Source organism: Alligator mississippiensis, chromosome 4 (genome assembly GCF_030867095.1).
Source record: "Alligator mississippiensis isolate rAllMis1 chromosome 4, rAllMis1, whole genome shotgun sequence".
Taxonomy (NCBI): Eukaryota; Metazoa; Chordata; order Crocodylia; family Alligatoridae; genus Alligator; species Alligator mississippiensis.
The window spans coordinates 168,646,190-168,667,773 of record NC_081827.1 but is presented as its reverse complement, the minus strand read 5'-3'; the positions used below and the strand labels follow the sequence as shown (position 1 = coordinate 168,667,773).

The 21,584-nt window shown below is 46.9% G+C and overlaps 1 protein-coding gene across 1 annotated transcript; it reads right to left on the bottom strand.

Moving 5' to 3' along the window:
• Positions 1–349: 349 nt before the first annotated feature.
• ABI3 (ABI family member 3) lies at positions 350–21,531 on the bottom strand. Its single transcript, XM_006277934.4, has 8 exons — positions 20,440–21,531; positions 16,194–16,361; positions 13,439–13,615; positions 9,535–9,617; positions 6,495–6,590; positions 4,789–4,979; positions 3,212–3,340; positions 350–2,531 (listed from the first exon to the last, which is right to left on the bottom strand). Exons 1-8 carry the CDS (start codon positions 20,554–20,556, stop codon positions 2,365–2,367), a joined length of 1,128 nt encoding a protein of 375 aa, XP_006277996.1. The 5' UTR covers positions 20,557–21,531; the 3' UTR covers positions 350–2,364.
• Positions 21,532–21,584: the final 53 nt, after the last annotated feature.

The following is a 21,584-nucleotide window of genomic DNA, read 5'->3' as shown; positions in this document are numbered from 1 at the left end:
CTCTCTTCTTTCAGAAAATGGCTTATAGCTTCGTTTGGTCTTGTGGACCACCTTTCCATTGCTGTTCCCAATCACATGAGCCTAATTTTACTCCCATGTATGGATCAGCTGTCACTGACAACCAGAGCTAAGTAGTGGACATTCAGTTGTTTTTTAATGCAGCTTGGCAGCTGGCAGGAAAGAAAAAGGGCCGACCAACTGTGATCCACCAACCCATTTGGGAACCTAAATTGTGCCAGAGTTCACTACAGGCAGTTTAGCTCCCTGGTTTCTAGGAAGGTTGTTAGTGTAATTTAGTTACAGTTTAAACCTCGTGTCCCCACACATCAACCACAGGAATAGGGAAGACAAGCTTTTAAAAACCCTTTATTAAAAATGGGTACCCTTTTAACAGCAAGGGAGCAGCAGTAACAGCCATATACAGCAGAGGGCAGGGTCAATAACTTGATGACTATACCCTAAATGGATTGGCAATGACACCTGTCCTTCCTGAGCAGGTGCCCAATCTAGGTTCCTCTTTGGCCCCAGTACCATTTGAGAACAGGGCAGCCACAGGCCTCTGAGAGTATATTTTCCTTGCTATTGATGCTCCCAGTAGCACTCATCAGTACTGAGTGATCTCTTCCAATTGTTCAGGAGCTGTCACGGAGCAAAGTCACACAATGGCTTTAAAGCATAAGCTGTAGCCAGAAAATGCATCAAGTTAGACTCTGAGACAGAGCCTTTCCATCTCCAAATCTCAAGGCAGCAGCAGTAATCCCCAGCTGCTCTTAGCAAAACAGTAGCAGCAAAAGCCTAATTTTAGCAGAAGTGGAGCCTTTTACAGATGGTGCTGTTATCACGCCAAACAGTAGCCCATACTGTGTTTTGCAGCTCCCTATCATTACGCAGCGGGGGGCAGTTATACGGGTGGGCTATTTCTGTGTGCTCAGGCATTGAAGCGCACACTCTGGTTTGCATAACACACTTCCCCAAAGCTTGCCAAAGTTAAAGAGTATCCACCTGCTTTACCCCCCAACTATGTTACATTATCTCACAGCTGTGCCCAGGGCTGTCTATGCTTCTCATCATGTCATGCTTGTGGATCTTGCCAGATGTGTTCATTCTCACAGTAGGCCTGGGGGGACAGGCATGTATCATCCTAGCTTCTAGATGGGGAGAACAGAAGTTGGCAACCTGCTCTCAGTGGTTAAAATACCTCCCACTCTTAAGCTAGGCTGTCCCATGAGGAAAGGTCTGTTTTCCAGACTTGATAAGCTCTGTTGAGCACTAAAATGTCCCACTCAATGTATTAACCCAGTAGTTTTCAAACATTTTAGACTCAAGACACCCGACAGAAAATGTCAGTCCTTAGTTTTCACTACTCAATTTTTGGCTACAAAAAATAGTAAAGCAATTTCTTTTGTTGCAAAGAACTCAGAAAGCTCACAACATCAGAATGTTTTTGACACTGTGGTTCCCTATTGAAAATCTCCAAGTTTATCTTATCAATCATGTTTGTACACCTAACAGTGCTCATATTACATGATGCCCTGTGGCACACCTGAAAGGATCTCATGACACCCCAGGGTGCTGTAGGACCTTGGTTGGGAATCATTGCATTAACTAAACCTCTGAGCCAGTTTGGATTTTTTTCAAGGTGTTAGGATCCCACTGGTTTCCAAGAACAGATTATGCGAAGAGGAGGCTTATTCAGAGGGCAGAAAGCAATTCCCATTCTGTTGAGCTTTTTATGGAATAGGAGAGAGACTAAAAGCCTGGTATGAACCTGGCAGCTACTGAAGCCATGAGGCTGAGAATCACAGAATGCCCCAGACTCTTCCCTTCATTGCTAATCTAAGGAGTCCTGGTACTAAATCCTATTCAATCAGTGGGGTGGGACACTCTTTGCAAACCTAATGGGAGGTGCCATAAGTTACACTGCACACCCAGAGGGTGAAATAAAAATACTGAGCAAATCAACACCCCAGTAAAATGTGTCCACAATAAAGGCCGATTCCTGGTTCCACTGTAAGCTATGGCAAAATTCCCATGGACTGAAGGGGGTTGAGGTTTTAGCTTTAAGAGAAACAGCAGTGCTTTTAGGGGAGGACATCCCTGTGCCTCCAACAGCTGTCCTAAGGTATGAGCTACCTTCCGATTGGAGCTTCTCTGTGACCCAGTCGAGGAATGAGGCTCTACCACGATTAGGTGACTTGATTCTTATACATCTTTGAAACTTCTGTGGAATAAGTGATGGGCACTGAGGTTAGTCTTACTGGCAATATACCAGTTGCATAAAGATCCATTAACCCATGAGATGAGGGAGAAGGCAATAAACCTCTGCAGGTCTTGAAGAGAACCATCTTCTGTACCCCGGCTGGGCTATTCACAGAAAGGTTCCACATAGTTGCCTGGAAAAAAGCCCTCTGCCTCACTGGTCACTCCCTCACACCAGCCATCAGAGTACCTCCGTGTAACATAAACGACGGTCCCTTCTTGGAATGAGAGCTCGTTCTCCTTCTGTTGAGTGTAGGGGTAGAGCGTCACCACTGAAAGAAGAGGAAGAAGCTGAAAAGGGAGGAGCAAAAGGAGGACCAGGATCACCCAGCAAATACAAAGGGAGCTTCAAACCTGACTTTAACAGCACCTTGTCTCAAACTGACTGGTCATTCTGTGTCTTGGCCACAGTGGGTCATGGGAGAGGACCAGGGAGGAAGCAGCCCCATGTGCAGCATGACTAACTCTGCAAGGGGTTCTGATAAGAAGCTGATGTAATCCCCAGCTTCCCTGAAAGGGGAAATGAGCCCTGTCATATGTATGCCCTGTAGCAATAGACTGGCTCCATAAATGAATACAAGCAGCTTTACAGCACTTTGCATGCAAGATCCCCCTTTCAGGTGGAGAAACTGAAGTACACAGGCTAGGGGAGGAAAGCACTTCCCCAATGTCAGATTGCTGGGCAGGTCACTGGCTCACTGCTAGACCATATTACCTATTCGGTCCTTCAGCAGATGACCTTCTCAGTGACCAGTACTCCTAGTCATTTTGGGCTTATTACCTCTTTAGTCCCTTTAAAAGTATCCTATGACCTAGGACATTGCATCAAGCCACAAATTTAACAGATTCAAATGCATCAAATCAAACCAACCAGAGTTCTCCACTTATGCCTTAGAACCTCTCCCCTTATGGCAGCTTGGAAACATCATGGGGCTCCAGCTAAACAAAGTACCTTTTTCCAAGTAGTTGTCTGGTACCCATGACAATTCCTCTATATCCAGTGGTGGGGGAGGAGGAAGAGGTGCCAAATCTTCAAAGTCAGTCAAGGCTGGAGGTGGTGGTGGCTCCATGAAGTCAGGATCTGTAAAAATATCCAAAGAATCACCAGGCGATGAAGATCCCAATGCATGAACAGATGGCAAGCATAGCTAGCTCTTGTTATTCCTACCTGGAGTGGCTAGATATTTATTTAGTGCTTGCCCTTAAAGCCCTTCACTTGTGGTATTTCAGTACTGCTTTCTAAAAGAGAACTTCTTTTAACAATATTTAGGAGGAAAATATTAAGACAGGGATACTGAAATCATAAAATGCCCCTTAAAATATAATCTAACATTGTTTTTTGGGTTATTTTTTTTTACTTTGCATAGCTTGTGATTTGAAGCTGTTTTCATCATTTCTGGAGGCATAACCCCCACTTTTTTAAATGCCTGAGGTTGGCCATGTTGCAAATAGATGAGGAAATAGCTCGTTAAGGGATGATGGATCACGGGAAAATCTTTTTAGTGAACATTTTTTTCCATTTCCATAAAATAACTTTATTGTAGACACACTTCCCCTGGAGAGAACCAGCCCAAGACCTAGGCACCCTGTGCGTTCCAGTGGGTATTTTACAGGCAATTATCCACAGGAAAGAATTCCACCATGTTAAGGAAGATGTCTGTGTGTGTCTCTCTCTGTCTCTTGCTAGAATCATCCTAAGGGGAAAAACTGGACCTACCCTGCACCTAGTTAGACTTCCCTTAAATGATTAACGCCTTTCTCCAAAATCAAGAAGCTTTATTTGTATTTTTTTAAACTAAAGTTTTAAACAATGGGTATTGCAGCACCTTTTAATCATAGAATGTCATAGATATCTAAAATGTCCTAACTAGTTTTACTTCCTCCCTCCCCCCACACTTTTTCCTTATTTTCCCATCTCCATTTTACCAGTCTTCTCAGAACTTCTTCCACTTGGGGAAAAGTGATGCAGCAAAACAAGGAATGAAACTCAAAATCTGCTACTCTAACAGAACTTGGAAAAGTTTGGAAAAGTTATAGGAGCTGCATCATTCCAGTTTCATTTTTTTCCATTTTGCCAAGCTATTGCTTTTAGATACTTCCCCAAATTTGAAAAAAGTTACAGAGCAGCAAACTGACAAAACCCTAGACCACATTCATGTTGTTGCACTCTGTAGCATATTAAAAAAATAAAGGTGGGTTGGGGAGGGGAGACATTAAATTTAAAAATCTAGAATTTATCCTAAACTATTTTGTGGGGAAGAAAAAGGTTAAATTAAAATGTCTTTGGTTCCGAGCTTGCAAAAGGGAAACCATTAAAAAATGTCCATTTCTTTTTCTTTTGCAAAACTGTTTTCCATCTTTCTACTAGCTCAACTTGGGAGTTCCATCCCAGCAAAGGACTTGGCCACTGTTCAAGGTTCCCATTATGGTTCACTGTGTGGACATCACATAAGTTGCTACCTGGTTGGAAGCATTTGATTTGGGGGAGAAACAGCATTGTATAATGGTGCAAAGAAAAACAACCCATACTTGGCATAGGTAGCGGTGGTAGGAAATCAATTGGTGGCATCTCAAATGCAATGGGTGGAGGTGCAGGCATATCTGCCAGAGGAGGTGGCATTGGGTCTGTGCCCATCAGGGGAGCTGGCACAGCTGTGGGCAAGGTAGGCGGTGGAGGTGGAGCTTCAGGTACCTTTGCATTGATGCTTCCAGGGAGGCTGCTGTGGGTACAAAGAGAGAGTAGTCAGCATGCTCAGAAAGCGAATGCTATAAGTCAGGCTAAATTTTAGTCTAGCCTCTCTCTGCCACCTGGGTAAACTGAAATGCAAAGCTGTTTCCTACCTCTGCCTTCCTGGAAGTTACAGATCTGAAACTTTCCCCCCTGGCTCTGGTGTTAGCACACAGTTGAGTACCTGCCAGCTGGGTTAGACACAGCTGCAGAGTAAGGTGTCAATTTGGGAAGGCAGGGAGATGTTTGGTGGAATACAATACGGTGGATGGAAATGGAGCAGAAGATCTAGAGAACCTCCAGTGGGATCCCTTAGGCAGTGGTGGTGACCAGCACCGTACTTCTGTCACATATGTGTGCTGTAGCAGGATGGGATCTATTGACCAAAATGGTTTTCCATTGAAAAATACAGTTCAAACCCAAATGCAAGCATTTCCCATGAAACGTTTGGTATTTGCTGCACTTGTCAGTTAAAAAAGTCATAAAATGAAAAGGTTGATATTGCTGTAAATCTTAGTTTTTATTTTGCTTCTTGCCAACAAGAAGGTTAAGTTATTTGGTTCTGCCCTGTGGCTTGTTGGGGTTTTGTGTCTGTCCCCCCCCTTCCCTCTTCTGTTTTGTTTTGTTGTTTTTTTTCTTGTTGCTATCCCATGTTTTTCAAAAGAAAAAATGGGATGGTAGAGAAGGAAAAAGGGAAGTGGGAAGAAAAATCCAGAGGTACAATATGGAAAGAAAATGCCCAGGGCAGTCCTCTCACCCTTCTCTCCCTGGCAGTGTGTCCTGTAGTTTTCTAGAGAAGCAGTGCTGCCAGGGGGGAACTTTAACTCCTTTTTTTTTTTTTTTTTTTACCACGGAAGACCATTTTGAGAGGGAAAAAAAAAAATTGCTGATTTTGTTAGGAAAACAAGATTAATTGTCTCCCCAGCTGCCACAAACATCACTGCTACTCTATAAAGCTACAGCTCCCCAAAATCCTTGCTCTCCGTGATGCACACTACCTGCCCCGGCTGCTCTTTGCAGCTGGAGAGTGGTGGTGGGGCATGGGATGAGAGGATGCAGTGCCCCCACCCCTGTCCTTCTAGTGCCCCTCCTCTAAGGTGGTGTCCAGGGCATCCCACTGCCCACCTCATATTATGCTACTGGAAAGATTCCACCAACCCTTGGAAAAATAACAAACTAGAATAAATATTTCGGTTTCAAAAACTGAAATTGCGTCTTCAACTCAAAGCATGAATTTTAATTTCAAAATGTTTCTCTCAGAAAATGACTGGAAACACTGCAAAAAAACCCCAAAACAAGTTAAATGAAGCATTTCACAAGACTCGCTCTGTGGAATGGGTTTTTCTTAACAGTGCCAATTAAATATCCCAACCATGGGGCTCCCCCAGACCCATTCTCAACTCTGCCGCAGGGCTGCAGGTCACTTCACCTCTACATTTCCCTGAGGTGCAAGCCACCCATCCCCTTTTAGGATGGACAGTGAATACCAAGCTGCTCAGACACTTACCTGAGTGATGTTAAAGATAACGTGGAGGTTGAAGCTGACAGTTTGCCTTCAGGAACCACAGGAGGCTGTATGGGCTCTGCGACACGAGGGTTTCTCCTGCAATCAAGACAGACGTATTCAGACCCATAATGAGTACCTTGGTTTTTGGAAGCAAACTCTTTTTCCCTTACCAAGTAAACACAAAGCATTTGACCCTGAGATTTGCCTAGGTGTTGGTCACAGATCTGCAGGAATTTAATAGTGATGGGTTAGAGTCAGTGCAATGCAGTGGTCCAAGACTTGGGAGATCTGCAGATGGTCTATTCCAAACTCTGCCACTGACCTGCTGCATGACCTCAGCCAAGTTACCTTTCCTCCCTGTCTCTGTCCCAGTCTATTGGCCTGTAAGCATGTTGAGACGGGAAATATCTCACTGTGTACTTGGACGGCACTTGAAACAATGGGGCTTCAATGAACATAATACAAACCATAACAGAAAGAGGCCACTTACCTAAAACAGAGCCCTGCATGACGGGGAAGATTATCTGACTGCATTAAGCTTCCTCATCGTGTAGGTGAATTCTGTCCTCTTAAACTGACACAGGCTCTTTTTTACCCAATGCAGAGCCAGCCAGAGCAGGGCAAAACAAATTCCTCTCCACCACTGGACTCCACCAAAATATTTCACCTTGAACCCCTGGAAGCTAATCTATTGCTGACAGTGGCTTTCTGCATCAAGTGTATAGTTTATGGCATGGTGTACATTATCAAGTGTATAGTTCTGGTGGGAGTTACCCTGGTTCCTGGGCACAAGGAAGGAGATTGGTCTCTGTAACCATTTCATCCATGGGGTGATAAGGACATGCTGAATGCTGTCCCTGAGTGTGCTTCTGATAAGCAGTATTGACTCTAAACCTTACAGCCTGCATGACTTTGCTCCCTCTGCTACTCCCTCTGTGCCCTACAGTTAATAACAGCCCTCTTCCTTTTGTGAATGGATTTATTCAGTGGTGCTCAATCTTTTAGCTCTGTGGGCCAGATGAGTGGGCCAGTCTGCAGGCTAGATCAAGCCTAGTGCTGCCTTCACCCAGCCCCTTGCTCCCAGATTGGGCCCATGTGACCTCAACTGGCCTTGGGAGCCCAAATTGGGTCTTGCTCTGTCTCTGCCTAGCCCTGCATGACCAGATGGGGACCACACTGCCTCTACCCAAATTAGGCCCCATGCCACCCCAGCCTGGCCCTTTGTGTCTGGATCAGGCCCGTACTACCCCAGCTGGGCCTGTGCTTCATGATGGGGCCAACACTGCACTAACCTTGTTCTGCATGACCCAATTGAAGGGTCAAGTGAGGGCTTCCCCTAGTTCAGAAATTTGGCAGCAAGGGAGCAGCAATTAGTCCTGCCATCACTTCCCCACTGCCAAATTTTCAGACTAGGAGAAACCCGTGGATAACACAGCTCTGCAGGCCAGATGTGCCCTATAGACCAGGGGTTGAGCATCCCTGGACTTACTCTTCTACATAATCAGGTTGCCAAAAAAGACTGTTCTCCTGATTAAGTTCTCATTTCTCCATAGGTTTACTGTCCACTTCTCTTTTTAGTGACCATAGATAGAGACAGATAGCTGTGTTAGTCTGAAGTCAGGCAGAAGGCAGGGCAGGGTAGAAATTAACTTGGGGGTTGTCAACGTTTTTGGGCAGAGTGCCAAAAACACCTACAACCTCAATTTATAAGATGTTGGCATGCCAGGGCAGACAGCAGAGGAGCAACGAGGAGCCCAATTCTTGTTGCCCCAGCCCTTTCCCTGCCGTCCACCCAGAGGAATGTGCGCCAAGCAAGATGCCTTGGCATGCCATGATCTGACACCCACGCCAGGGGTTGCCTACCCCTGAACTAACTGGTTCAAAGAGGCATAAGCTTTTGTAGGCACAGCCTGCTCCACCAGATGCCATGAATCATAATAGGGTTTAATGTGTGCTAACTCCAGCTGAGTCTGTATCTGTTTCTTTGCCAGATCTGAGACGGGCATTCTAGGCTCAAAAATTTTTCTAATATTTCTTCCAAATCTAAAGTTGAACCAGTAAAAGAGATCAGGTTTGCTTCTTGCAGGGGAGAGGAAGCAAACATCCAACATCTCCCAACAGAATGTTTTTTCCCCACTGGAAAATGCTGATGTAACAAAATCAAAGAAGCATAAAATGTTCATAGATAAGAGCTGACTTCATTAGCTGGCAGGTGACAGCCTATAAAAGCTTATACCTTTCTAAAAGATTTAATTTCTAAAACTTCAGACTAACACTGCTAGCAACTTCTCTCTCTCTCTCTCTGGAATCTATTGATTTGGTTAATTATTGATGGGAAATTATCTAAATGTTTTATTTTGACTTTAACAGGATAGAATACAGTCAAAAAGAGAAACTTCTAAATGTAATCTTTTAGTGGAGTCAAAATGAAATATGGGCGGGGTGGTTAACAAATGGAAAATTCATATTTCTGCTCCTTGTCCCAATTTAGGATGAAATTAAATTTAAAAATTGCAGAATTTTTCCCCACCTGGGGAATTTTGTTTTTTGTGGGGTTTTTTACCAGCTTTCCTGGAAGGCTAGGTCAATACTACTATCATCTTGATCATAACCTATATTCAGAACACATGTATAAATGCTTTAAAAGTGTTAATGACTGATTAATGTTTGTTACAGGCTTGTAGATTACCTAAGTCACATGTGTTCTTCATGGTTATAAGCACACACTAAGCATTCTAGTTGCCATTGAACCATGGCCTGAACATCCAACTGATCTATTGGATTCTAAAGCAAGTAATCCTCCTAATTACTAAGATATCCACTGAATTATTCATAAACTCTTTTAAACCATTTCTGAATGGAACCTTCCTATAAAAACCATGGCCATATTTGATTAAGGGCCTGTCTCAGACAGATATATGACCATCAGAAGTAGATCTGAAGGATTATTTTCCATTAGGAGGATCTTGCTCTCTCTTTATTGTGGATGGACACAGCAGAGCAGACGGAAACCACATGTCCGTGGGTGCTCCAGGCTCACCCCAGGGTATTTGAAGACTGTCCTGCTGTCTTGATTGATTTCCGAGCCAGGGTTCCTGTCCGGGACAGTTGTGTGCTCTGGTCCTATGGAGAAAGGAGAAAAGGCATCAGTGTCAGTTAGGGGAAAAACAACCCAGAGAAACTTAATTGACAGAAACTCACTGCCTGGCGTATGGGCTGCCAGGGAGGAGTCTAGCTGTGTGCATGGGTGGATCTAGGATTTTCAACAGGGGGGTGCAGATGGTGAGGTGCATCGTCCTCCTTTTTTCCAGTTAAAAATAGAGCAGAATTGTCAAAGGAAGTATAACTTGATTAGTGGAACATTAAGGCCATTAAAAATGAGAGAGGGTTGTTAGCACCTATGGAATGAAGGATTTAGAAGGAATCAAATAGATTATAACAAGCTATGAAGTCAGTTGACTCTGTCACTGCTGCCTGAATAAAAATGCTGCTGCTGTTGCTGCCAGGCAGTTGCTTTTAAACTTTGGGTGGACCAGAAATCAGAGCGGCACCACTGTACCCCCACCCCTGATCTCCCCCTGGCTGTGTCAAATGAGAGAAGACCAAGATCACTTTGCATCTTGAAGCTTATCAAGGCTTAGGGAAATTTGCACTAAACATGCTGCACTGGCACAACAAACAAGGGCTTGTTCAGAAGCAGCTTGGCCTGGAAATCTACTGGTTTAGATATACTGGGGGGAGGGGGGGGAAGTCTACATATATACTGGGGGAGGTCTATGCTGATGTAGATAGGGCTGTAGAGAAAGTAGGAGGCAAACTGATCTGTGCTCAGGCTATTGGTCTGCCCATGTTCAGAATAAGTTTCCAAGAGCCAAGCAGGTCTCCATCTATGCAGACAAACATTTCTTCACTTGGCATCTCCTTTGGTGGTAAAAGGGAGAAGTCAAGGACTGTGTAGGACTGTGTGGATAACAAAACCAAAGTAAGTGACTTCTCCTCATCTGGATCCAGGGGCATAAGCACATGGCAGGGTGGAGGCAGTTAGGACCATTATATTGGCAAGACAGCATCCACCAGCACTACATTCAAAGGCAATTTGAAATACCTAAAAGGACAAGCGGTCCCTAATAGGACAAACCCACCCCACAACTGCTCTTTATGCAATAAACACAGCCTTTTATTACTGGCTCGGGAGAACAAAGTCCTTGTAGAATCAGGAAGGAAAGCCTGGAGCACAACCACTACAGGGCTGATCTAAAGTCCTTCAAAGTCCATGGGAGTCTTTTCATTGATTTCAGTAGGCTTTGACTCAGGTCTAAGGGAACTAAACACATCAGGTGCCCATGTTGGCAATTTGAGACCTATCTGTTCAAAGGGAGCTGAGCGTTTTAGAACATCTGACCCTTCACTTCCTCAATGGGATCTGATTTCTTCTGTTATAGTCTGGTGCACACTCACCCTCTTTGCTTCAGGCCCAAGGCCTCACTGAAAACCCACATCAGGCCAGTGGTGCTGCTCACTGAGGCAGCAAAAATCTGCAATAGCTGTGCTGAGGAAACAGCCCTCTGCATTGCAGCGAAAGCCCTGCTGAGAAAGCGGAGGCAATCGTGGGAACAGTGCAGCTCAGCAGACAACTTCCCCTCCACAAAGCTAACCCAACCTCGGCTAGTTTCGGTCTCTAGTGGCTCCAGTCCCCTGTGATGATGACATCCTCCTATGTGGGGACTTATCTTTTCTTTAGTTCTTAAATGTAACTTGCAAAGGAGGGGACATAATAAGCAAAGGATTTGGAGCACTTCTGCTGCTTTCCACTGGATCCCCAAGTGGTGAAAAAGTCTCCTGAGTCTGGAAACAAAAGGATTCTAATTTCCCAGGTGCCAAGAAAGCAGCCTTACACTGAGTAAGACAGGCCAGGAATAGTATCTCATGTCTCAAAAAAAAATTGTTAACTTTTATTGATTCCAAATCTGCAGGGAGGAAAAGATTGTGGGTGCGAAGCCCCAACCTCCCTTGCTCTGGTGGCTGTGGGGAAAAAGCTCTATGCATGCAGATCTGAGCCATCCAAAAAAATAAAAAATAGAGAAGGCAGGGAAGATGTGTTGAAACAGCCAAGAGGCGTCCTTGCCAGATTTGCTTACAATGTCACGGAGAAAGGGGAAAGAAAAGGCAAGAACAAGCTTATTTTCATTTTCTTTCCTAGATCGCATTCAAGGGAAGAGAGGCCTGGGGCTGGGGGAGAGCACTGCGGTGGCCAAAGAGAGTTGGAAGAAGACTGCTTCAGTGGATTTGAATCTTCTGCTCTGCTACAAACTCAATGTATGATCTTGAACAAGTCCCTTAGCCCCTCTGAGCTACATAGACTTCTTCCATCTGGATAATAGCACTGTCCTGTGCTAGGGAGGTGCAGAGAAGGAAGATGCACTGCAGACTGCAAGTTGCTCAGACAGCATGGCAATGGAGGTCATGTAATTAACTTAGGGACACAGGGAATACTGCTCTTTTCCCCAGGATTCCCCCCTAGGGCAAACACGGGGAGAACACCATCACAAGCAGACTGAAGTATGGGGCACCTTTTCCTTCCCACCCCATGTGTCAGCACAAGGCTGTGGGGGTTGTTGGAGTGTGAGCAAGCTTGGGTCAGGACAAACGGGGACGGCAAACATCTTTTCTGGTCCCAGGGGCATGGCAAGGTCTCTTGTCCCATCTAGTCCATCTCTGGGGGGCGGGTTACCAGAATGCCAGCTGAGCTGCACCATGCTTTGCTAGTTCATACCCAAGTTGGTAATCAATGGCTCTGTTCTTTGATGGCCTAAAGCCCCGTTGGGCTTGGGCAGTCCTGTTTCCCTCCATTCCAAGACTGGGTCACTCCAGCACTGACCTCGCCCTTTCTCCTCTGGCCACAGCTCCCCCAAGGCCTCTGTCACTTGCTGAACGCTAGTCTCATGTCTTTCAAAGAGGAACAGGAGGGCCCATCTGTGGTTCACCAGATGACTCCAGCTCTCCACAAAGGAAGTGCTTGGAGACTCTCTGTCTGTTGCTCGATTAATCAAGTCTGCTGAACGTGACAATTACCGTGGTCCAGCAGCCACCTATGTCTCATGTACCAGCTTTAGTTTTGTCGAACGAGCTTTCGTTGAACAAGCTTTAGTTCAAGCACCCCAGCTGCCATTTTTAAGTGCAGGGACACTGATACATGAGACACAGTGGCACTTCAGCGCAGCTCTCAGAGCCACTCTAATCGAAGTGCCACCCCCGGATCACGTATAAAAGGCCAGGCCTCCAACCATAAAACAGGGCTAATGCTTCCAGGTCTTACAGGAGCATCAAAGGATTAAATGTTTGTAAAATGCAGAGTAGATCCTTCTCCTACCCATCACTCCAGCCCTGTAAATGCCAGATTGGACCCAGCCCCATATGCAGTGAATTGGGCTTGCTACTTCAGCCCCAGCTCCATGCACACTGAATCAGGCTCAGCAGCCCAGCCCCAGCCCTGGCCCTATGTGTGCTTACTGTCCCAACCCTAGCCCTAGCCTTGGCCCTACATGGACTACATCAGGCTCGCTGCTCTGGCCCGGATGCTGGATCAGGGCTTTTGACTCAGTCCTGCTCACAGGCCCTATGCAGTACACAGGGTCATGTCATCTAGCTTGCGGGGTTTGGAAATTTGGGGGCGGGGGAGCAGTGCCACCACACCCCCACTGCCAAATTTCTGGACCTGTGAGAAGCCCTGCAAGCCAGATGACACTGCTCTGCAGCCCAGAGGTTGAGCACCACTGCTCTAGGTGACAACATTTCTCTTTCTTGGCTTGTAAACAACACTGCTGGCTCAAAAACTTCCAGCCAAGCTACAGTAATTCTTACTTGGAGCCTCAGTGAGGTTGCTTCACGCACTGCCTGGCCAAGGAACAACCCTCAGACATATTTCACATGCGGTATTGCCTGACCTTTATCCCATGGCCAACATCATCCAGGATGCTGAAGTTGAGGGGCTTCCGGAAGTAGGGTTCTCGGCGTTCCAGGTTCTGTGGGTAGATGATTTTCTGGTAGAGTGGGGGCTTCTTGCAGATGGCTAATGTCCCAATCTCCCGACGAACCACCTTCTCCTTGTGCATGTCAACCATCTGCAGAGAATCACCACCTCTCACTGTCATCACACAGTCCTCTTTTGAGGGGGGGGATCCTTCAAAACCAAGACTTGCAAGTCTTCAGAGACATAAGTTCTGCACCCACCCCCTGCCCCCAACCCTTAAATTCAGAGAGGTCCAGCTGCAAAAATACTCTCCTCCTCTCAAAGGAATGGGCTCTGACTAAACCTAGGATGGCTGGGAGCCTGGACTCCAAGGTCCCCTTTTTGGCTGTGCTATGAACTCTTAGTTGCACCAGCCTCTATGAAGTGATGGGAAGGATTGCTATCTCACAGAGAGGATGCCCTACTAACTAACAGCTGCAGTATTAGGCATGCTGAAGGCGAAATCCTAAGCTGATGCACCAGCGTTCCTCCAGTGACCTCCCCAGACCTACACCAATTTATACCAGCAGCAGATCGGGCCCTTAGAGATCTCTGAAGGACAGGGCTAGGGGCCAGAAGGGATGGTGAAAATGGTGATTATTTTTGCTCCAAGACACACAAGCTGCTGTTAATTCATTTCACTGCTGCTTCCTGAGGAGTTTTTCATAATAAATTAAGACTCCACAGCGAACAGGAAAGTTACCAAGCAACTTTCAAGCAACCGGAAGGGGGCTGGCGGCTGTCACTGTGGGCTCTGCACGCATCCGTATATTCCAGGAGGATAAGAGGGGGCGGGGTGGTGAACATGCAGATTCCCAGGGGCTTTATGAGCGAAAGCAAAGCCTTCAGCTTGCTGAAGAGGCTGCATTTCCTTTGTGGTAAAGGACAGTGCACGTGAGAAGTTAGCAGCCAGCTCCAGGGTGTCTCCACCAGCCCCTCTCCCAGGTTATAGTGTGTGTGTGTGCACAAGCTGCAGTGCCAGGGAAGGCCCCTCTGAAAAACAGGCCTCAGAGTACCCCTGAAAGGTTCAGTGGGGGAATCACCAATTCTTAATAGGATGACACCTCAAGGAACTTCAGGGACACAGGCCCCTTTGTGCCAGATGCAGATTTGCACATTGGAGCTGTAGCCACTAGCTAGTCTATAGGGGGACAACACCCCAGCCAGGAAGCATGGACTACAGAGGACCCTGCTGCAATAATATGTAGTGGACCCCACTTGTGCCCTCAGGGATATTTGACCCCCCCAGAGCTTCAGTGCTGAAAACACAAGTACTCCCCCTGCACCCTGCACTGCACACGCTGTAGTCCACATTCTCAGTAGTATTTAGGCAACCAACTTCCATCAAATTCAACTTCCATTTTAACTTTCTTCCTAAAATTGATTGGTGTTGGTTCTTTGGAGACCTCTGCGGGTTTTGGCCTAAGTATAATCATAGATTTCATAGATTTCATAGACATTAGGGCTGGAAGGGACCTCGGAAGATCATCGAGTCCAGCCCCCCGCCCAAAGGGCAGGACGTCAGCTGGGGTCATAGGATCCCAGCAAAATAAGCATCCAGTTTCATCTTGAAGGTGTTCAATGAAGGCGCTTGAACAACCTCCGGTGGCAGGCTGTTCCAGACCTTGGGGGCTCGGACAGTAAAGAAATTCTTCCTTATGTGCAGCCTGAAACGATCTTGTAGTAGTTTGTGACCATTCATCCTCGTCATCCCTTGGGGCGCTCTGGTGAACAAACGTTCCCCTAGATACTGGTGGTCACCCCTGATAAACTTGTAGGTGGCCATCAGATCACCCCTGGGCCTGCGCTTTTCCAGGCTAAAGAGCCCCAGGGCTCTCAGCCTGTCATCGTAGGGTCTGCTTCCCTGACCTCTGATCATGCGCGTGGCTCTTCTCTGGACTCTCTCAAGCTTCTCCACATCCTTTTTGAATTGTGGAGCCCAAAACTGGACGCAGTACTCCAGCTGCGGCCTCACTAAGGCCGAGTACAGGGGGAGAATGACGTCCCGGGATTTGCTTGAGAAGCATCTATGGATGCAAGCCAGCGTTTTGGTCGCTTTACTAGCCGCAGCATCGCATTGCAGGCTCATGTTCATCTTGTGGTCAATGATGACCCCCAAGTAATCATAGAATCACAGAAAAGCAGGCCTGGAAGGGACCTCAGGAGGTCTAGTTCAATCCCCTGCTAAAGACAGGATCATCACTGTCTTAGTTAGCTCAGACAAGTGTTTGCTTAATCTACTCTTAAAACTGCATGGCCAACCTTCTCACACAGCTACCAGACACAAAGCCCCATTACCAAGAACGTCTTAATTTGCCACAGGTAAATTAGGGGCACAAGGGCACTGCCACTGTCCCGCTGCTGCAAGGACAGGAACTACTTTGTTAAAACGCATTTGAGAAACCCAAGGAAGAGGATCATGTCCTCCAGTACAGAGGAAGGCAAAAACCTTCATAGTCCATGCCAATCTGACTGTGGGGTAAAATTCCTTCCCCATCTTAAATATGGCAATCAGTCTGACCCTGAGTGGAGGGGTAAGACCCTCTAACCAGGAACCTCCAGGTTTTTCAGCCCCAGCATAAGCCTCTGGACCAATCTCTGTGTAAGGCTGAAGACTCACCTCCCCACAGTGTAGCTGTCATAGGCAATGGGTCAGAGCATGTTCCTCAACGTTGCATGTTCCTACCCACCTGTGCAGTAGAGCAGATGCTGGCTTCCAACTGGCGCAGTTCAGCTGCCTGCAAGTCCAACATTTTCAGGACCTTGCTGGCCAGGTTGCTGATCTGGTAGGCCACACTAGCCAGGGACTGGGCACTGTAAGCCATGGTCTCCTCCAGGGCTTTCTGCTTGTCTTCTGCCTGAAAGAGAAAATGTCTGAGTCACCCAGCCCAGAAGAAACATTAGTACCACTGCAATGGAGTAAAAAGACCTGGAGAGCCAGGAGCCTGGTGTGGCCCTGCCTGTTGAGCTGGGGCATTAAGGGGTGGGGAGAAAGGCTGCATTTGACATTTTACCACCACATTCTTTACAACATTTTATCCTTGGGGAACTCAGATAATAGCTCTTTGGCCTCTAGGTCAACCATCTTGGTGTCTTAAGAGAAGGGAGAAGATGGCAGAGGAGGCTGGTCTATTTTTTGCGTTTGAATGTCAAGTTCATTTCAGGGGCAGGTTTGACAGCTCTGGACACTCTGTCTCCAGGGCGTGCTCAGTGCAAACTTCTCCCTGCGTTAGCACCATCCCCTGCTTTTATGCCTGGGTGTGGTTTCGAAGAGGCCATCCTCTAGGGAGAAGGGAGTTCGATTTTCAGCAGCCAATTGGCTTCACAAGCAAGACTGTCAACAAGGGGAGCAAACAGACACCAAGCCCTTGGAGCCAAGCTGAACCCACCGACTGTTCACACAGACCTCCAAGCAGCCTCCAGAAATCTAGTCTGATAAAATACTAGCTTTCATGTATGCGAACCATTGCTCTTTTATAGGTAGAATTAGAATTTCTCAGCTGTGTGTTATAAGCCCTATACTCACTGCTAATGGAGAGTCTCTTTTATTTGAAAAGTTAACAGTACTGCCCACTCCCCCCACGCACACACATCATATGAAGTTTTTTTAAACAAGAACATCCACATTCTAGCCCTGCCATTACTACACAATTCCACACATCACAATCTGCCTCAAAGAGCCAGCGATGAAATCTCCACAGGCACGGATGGGTTGCACTGTTTTTTCATCCAAGCCAAACTCAGAAACCTAGGACCTGCCCCTGGCCCCTTACAAGGCCCCTTGTACTGAGAGAGGACAGGCTGGTCAATTATACCCTCAAAAAGTTGATTATTGTTGGCAAGAGGTGGTGCTTGCAGGAAGCAGAGCGGTCCAAAGGCAGATTCTTTAGAGACAGCACCTTTTAATTTCAGTCCAGCTTAATTTGAGGACATTTCCTTCTGCTTTCCAAATGTATCAAACTTCCTTCACTAGCATCAACAGAAGGGAGGCAGGTCACTGACACCAATTACTCAGTGGTGCTTGTTTCTGTCTAAAACTAACCACACCCAGGCCTTGTTGTGAGAATAAATGAGCTGTTATTCCTAACAGGAATGAAAAAAAGCACAGATGAGTCCTCACATGGAAAGAGGGGAAACCAGTAGCTCAAATCTCACTGCAGGACAAAAGGAAATTAAATGTTTCATTAATGGAAATAAAGGCCTGATCCAAAAGTCCTGCAGGCTGTGGTGAGACTCCCATTGACTTAATTGTATTTTGGGCCAGGCCCTAAATTCCAGTTTTCTGTTCCAACAGATGTAACTTCTAAAGTAAGAGTCAAAACACAAGCAATACCTCTATGCTGCTGTGTTTCTGCCAGCTGGGATTTCCTGAGCTCTCACAAGCTGAGCAGGTCTAGGTGAGCTCAGTTTTTGCATGTCAGCTAGTGATTCAATGGATCACCCTTCTCTCTGTACCAGCACTTCTATCCTGGTGTTAACAAGAACTTGGTTCTGCTTTCCAAACTATTGTCTATTTGTCATGATAAGAGATTGCAGAGGTAAAAGTGAATCACCACTACAGCTTGACTGCTAACCCCAGCATCCTGGCCAGAAGCCATCTTGAACATTATGTCCTACATCATAATATTGACATTCCACCTTTATGTCCAACCATTCAGCTGTTTGTGCTATAAAAAGGTGTTGTATGTGACCCTGGTGTGCCATCCCAGTAGTGGTCACATTTCAGAAGGAGCAGTTAGTTCACTTCAGACAAAGAATTGGGGCAGGGGGCTGGACTCGATTATTTTCCAAGGTCCCTTCCAGCCTTATTGTCTATGATATCTATGAAATTCATACAGCCTTTTGAATCTATGTGGAGGGAAGGTGATTAAACCCTTGGACTTGGGCTTAGGAAACGTGGGTTCAAATCCTGTTTCAGCCATGGGCACCTGATGAGGGGCTGAGCCAGTTACTGAACCTCTGTGCATCAGTTTCCCCTTTATAAAATTTGGATAATGTTCCTTTGTCTATTTAGAGTGAGCAGCACCCATCAGCAGAGACCCCCAACCTCAACTCTGGCTTCCTGTCACTGACAAAATGCAAATGATATGATCAATTCAGAACCATTCTTTATTGCCATTTGATGGAAGGCTGTGATGCTTCGGTGGCCAGGGAAGGAAAGACGCTGACCTTTCTTTCCATAAGCAGGCGCAGGACAACACTGGACTGACCTGGGAGGCCCCTTCCTGCCCCATGAGACCCTAGAACAGCCCTCCCCCAGCAACTGTCACTGAAACCTGATGAGAAAGAGCAATAGGGAGGAACTTCAAGGTCAAAGCCACAGTTCAGAGACATAGGGCCTTCATTTCAGGGGATCCTGCCGCTTCACAGGTGTGTGGGCTGAGCAGTATCAAGCAGCCTTCCTCCCCACATTTCCTGTCACATGCATTGCAATGAGGACCATTTTCACCCGTGCACTGACCTGTAACATCTTTCCCCATATTAATGTGTGAATAATGTACCATGCTTCCCCTTTAAGCAAAACATAAAATCTGTCTGAAGTCATCAAAACAAACACTGAACAAATACAAGGGGTCCTTTAGTCTTTTCCCACCATATATTTCAGTGCCTATAACCACAGACCAACAGGATGACTTCACGGCTAAGATACTGGCTAAGACTCAAAACATGTAGGTTCAATCCTTGCCTCTGCCACACACTCCTTGTATGACCTTGGGTAAGTCACTTAGTCCTCCTGGACAAGTCCCTAACCAGAAATGGAGATAATGGTTCCTTGCTTGGTCAGTCTTATCTATTTGAATTATAAACTTTTTTGGGGATAAGGCAGTCGCTAGCTATGTGTTTGTAAAGTACCATAAACAAGAAGGTCTTTAAAAGCTCTTGTAAGACAGTTCCAAATATGGGCTTGTCTGGTATCCTTTCAGAGACACTGTTCTGTCTCTGGGCTTCATATTGCTGCCTGGCATGGCATTTTTCATGTAAAAGCAGAAGGGAAATCCCTAGCAGGATCCTACCAAGGGAGCTATCCCCTGCTTTGTTTTTCACCCTTTGCTCTGGGCTATCCCAGGAGTTGCCACAGCTCGGGCCTGGGCTGTGCTTTACTAGGACAAGAGAGATCTGATGAGTTATATTTTGCAGTCACGGGGGTCATTACTTTTTTGGCCACATAAGTCTGATCATGCCTGCTCGGCAGATCAGTAGCTGTTTGTCATTATCAGCAAAGTAGCACCCACAAACCCCAGCTGAGATCACACCCTCCTCCACTGGATGCCATACAAACCCATAACCACTGTCTTCACAATGGGAGAGGTGTGTTCTCAGTTCAAGCTTGTGTTCTCAGACAAGGCGGTGTGCCATTTTTGCACAAGTTAGCTAGCTGAATTAGAAAGGAACTGGGGTTCAGATCCTCAAAGGTACCTAATTCTCACTGGAGCCAAAGGGCATTAGACACCTAGATCTCTTTGAGAACCTGGGCCAAGGCTCCAACTTGAGTGAAGAATGCCCTTTCTCTCCACGGTGCAGACAGGGCCATAGTGTGGGAGTTAATGCACTAAAATGTTGACAGTCTAAAGCAGTACTTCTCAACCAATATGCCACAGCATGCACTTCTCTGAGATGACAGCAAACCAGGGGCAGAGCCAGGATGAGAACCCAGGGATCACACTACAGCCCAGTGCAAACTCACTCCCCAAAGCTACAATGATTTTTCTGTTATGCACAGGCTACACAACACCCCTCTTAATCTTCTGTACGAGCTGCCTTTCTCCACAGCCTCACAACCTCCAGTGACTGCTGCACCTGCTGTTTCAACAAGCTGCCACTTGCCACATTTCTTCCTTTCCCAGGCAGATGTCCTGGCTCCTCCTAGCCCCAGCCACCTCCCCTGGAGCCACAGGGCACAGCTGGGCATGCGGAGGCCAGCAGGGACACACTCACCTGCATGTAGTTGTTCTCACAGTAGTCAGCCACTTTGTGGAGGTTGCTGTAATTGTCCCGCAGGACCTGTCTGGCAGAGGGGATCTCATGCTGCTCTAGCTGCTGCAGCTCAGACATACTGCTCTGGGTTGCTGCTTTGCTCTGCTCCTCTACCACTTCCTTCTCTGTGAGGTCTGCTGTCTACACAAGAGTTTTGAACCTTGCAGCTCTCAGAGCCATTGGCTGGGGGCCCAGTCACACTCGGAACTGGCCTCCACCTCCCCTTTGCATTGTGGAGACAAGCTGACGCCTTCAGCATAAACCCTCAAGGTTCACTGTGATCATGGCCTGTCATCCAATTGGCTGAGTTTGAGGGATCCCTGCCCCAAAGCCTTTGCTAGCTGCCCTCACAGCACAGTCTGCATCCAAAGACTATCACAATGACTGAGGAAGAATAGGAAATTGCCACCCGACACATTGTTCTAGACCTGTGTCTGTGTACTGGACTCCCCCACCTTCCAGGAGGCTTGGACTCAGACTGGATCGCAGTGCAAAAAGAGGAGGCAGTCCCAGACAGGTGTTAAAGCAGAGCCGATCCCCTCAGCCTGGGTCCGGAGGGACGAGAATCGATGGAGACAGCAGCACACGCTAGCAGACATGCTCCAGGGACACTCCAGGGACCAGGGTGAGAGCAAAGTAGTGGTCATAGAGGATGTGAGTCATGCTTTCCTGAGGCAGGGAGAGGGGAAAAGTGGGGCTGAACTTTCAGGCTGCCTCAGGCTCCTCAGCCTGCTCCACTTCTGCCACCTGCTTGCAATGTTTGGTCCAACAGTCATGACTAAACCAGATGTGGTCCTTGAAGCCTCCTGATAGAAACACAGCCTCACAGCACAGCTCTGGAGCAAAAGGCTTGGCCCTTCTGAAGCCAGCAAGGGGAGAGCTGAGGGCAACAGCAATAAGGTCCTGGGTTGCCTGCCACAGTGAGCCCTGCACCATCCTCAGAACCAGCTGGAAATCTCCATCTAGCTCATAAACAGGCTCAGCCCTGCTCTTTAGACCTTGATTGCATGCTGCACAGAGGGAACCTTATCTAACTGTGTCTTCACCTGACCACAAGCAAGGACTTAGCACACTTTACATCCAATCTATGCTGTAACATGGAACAC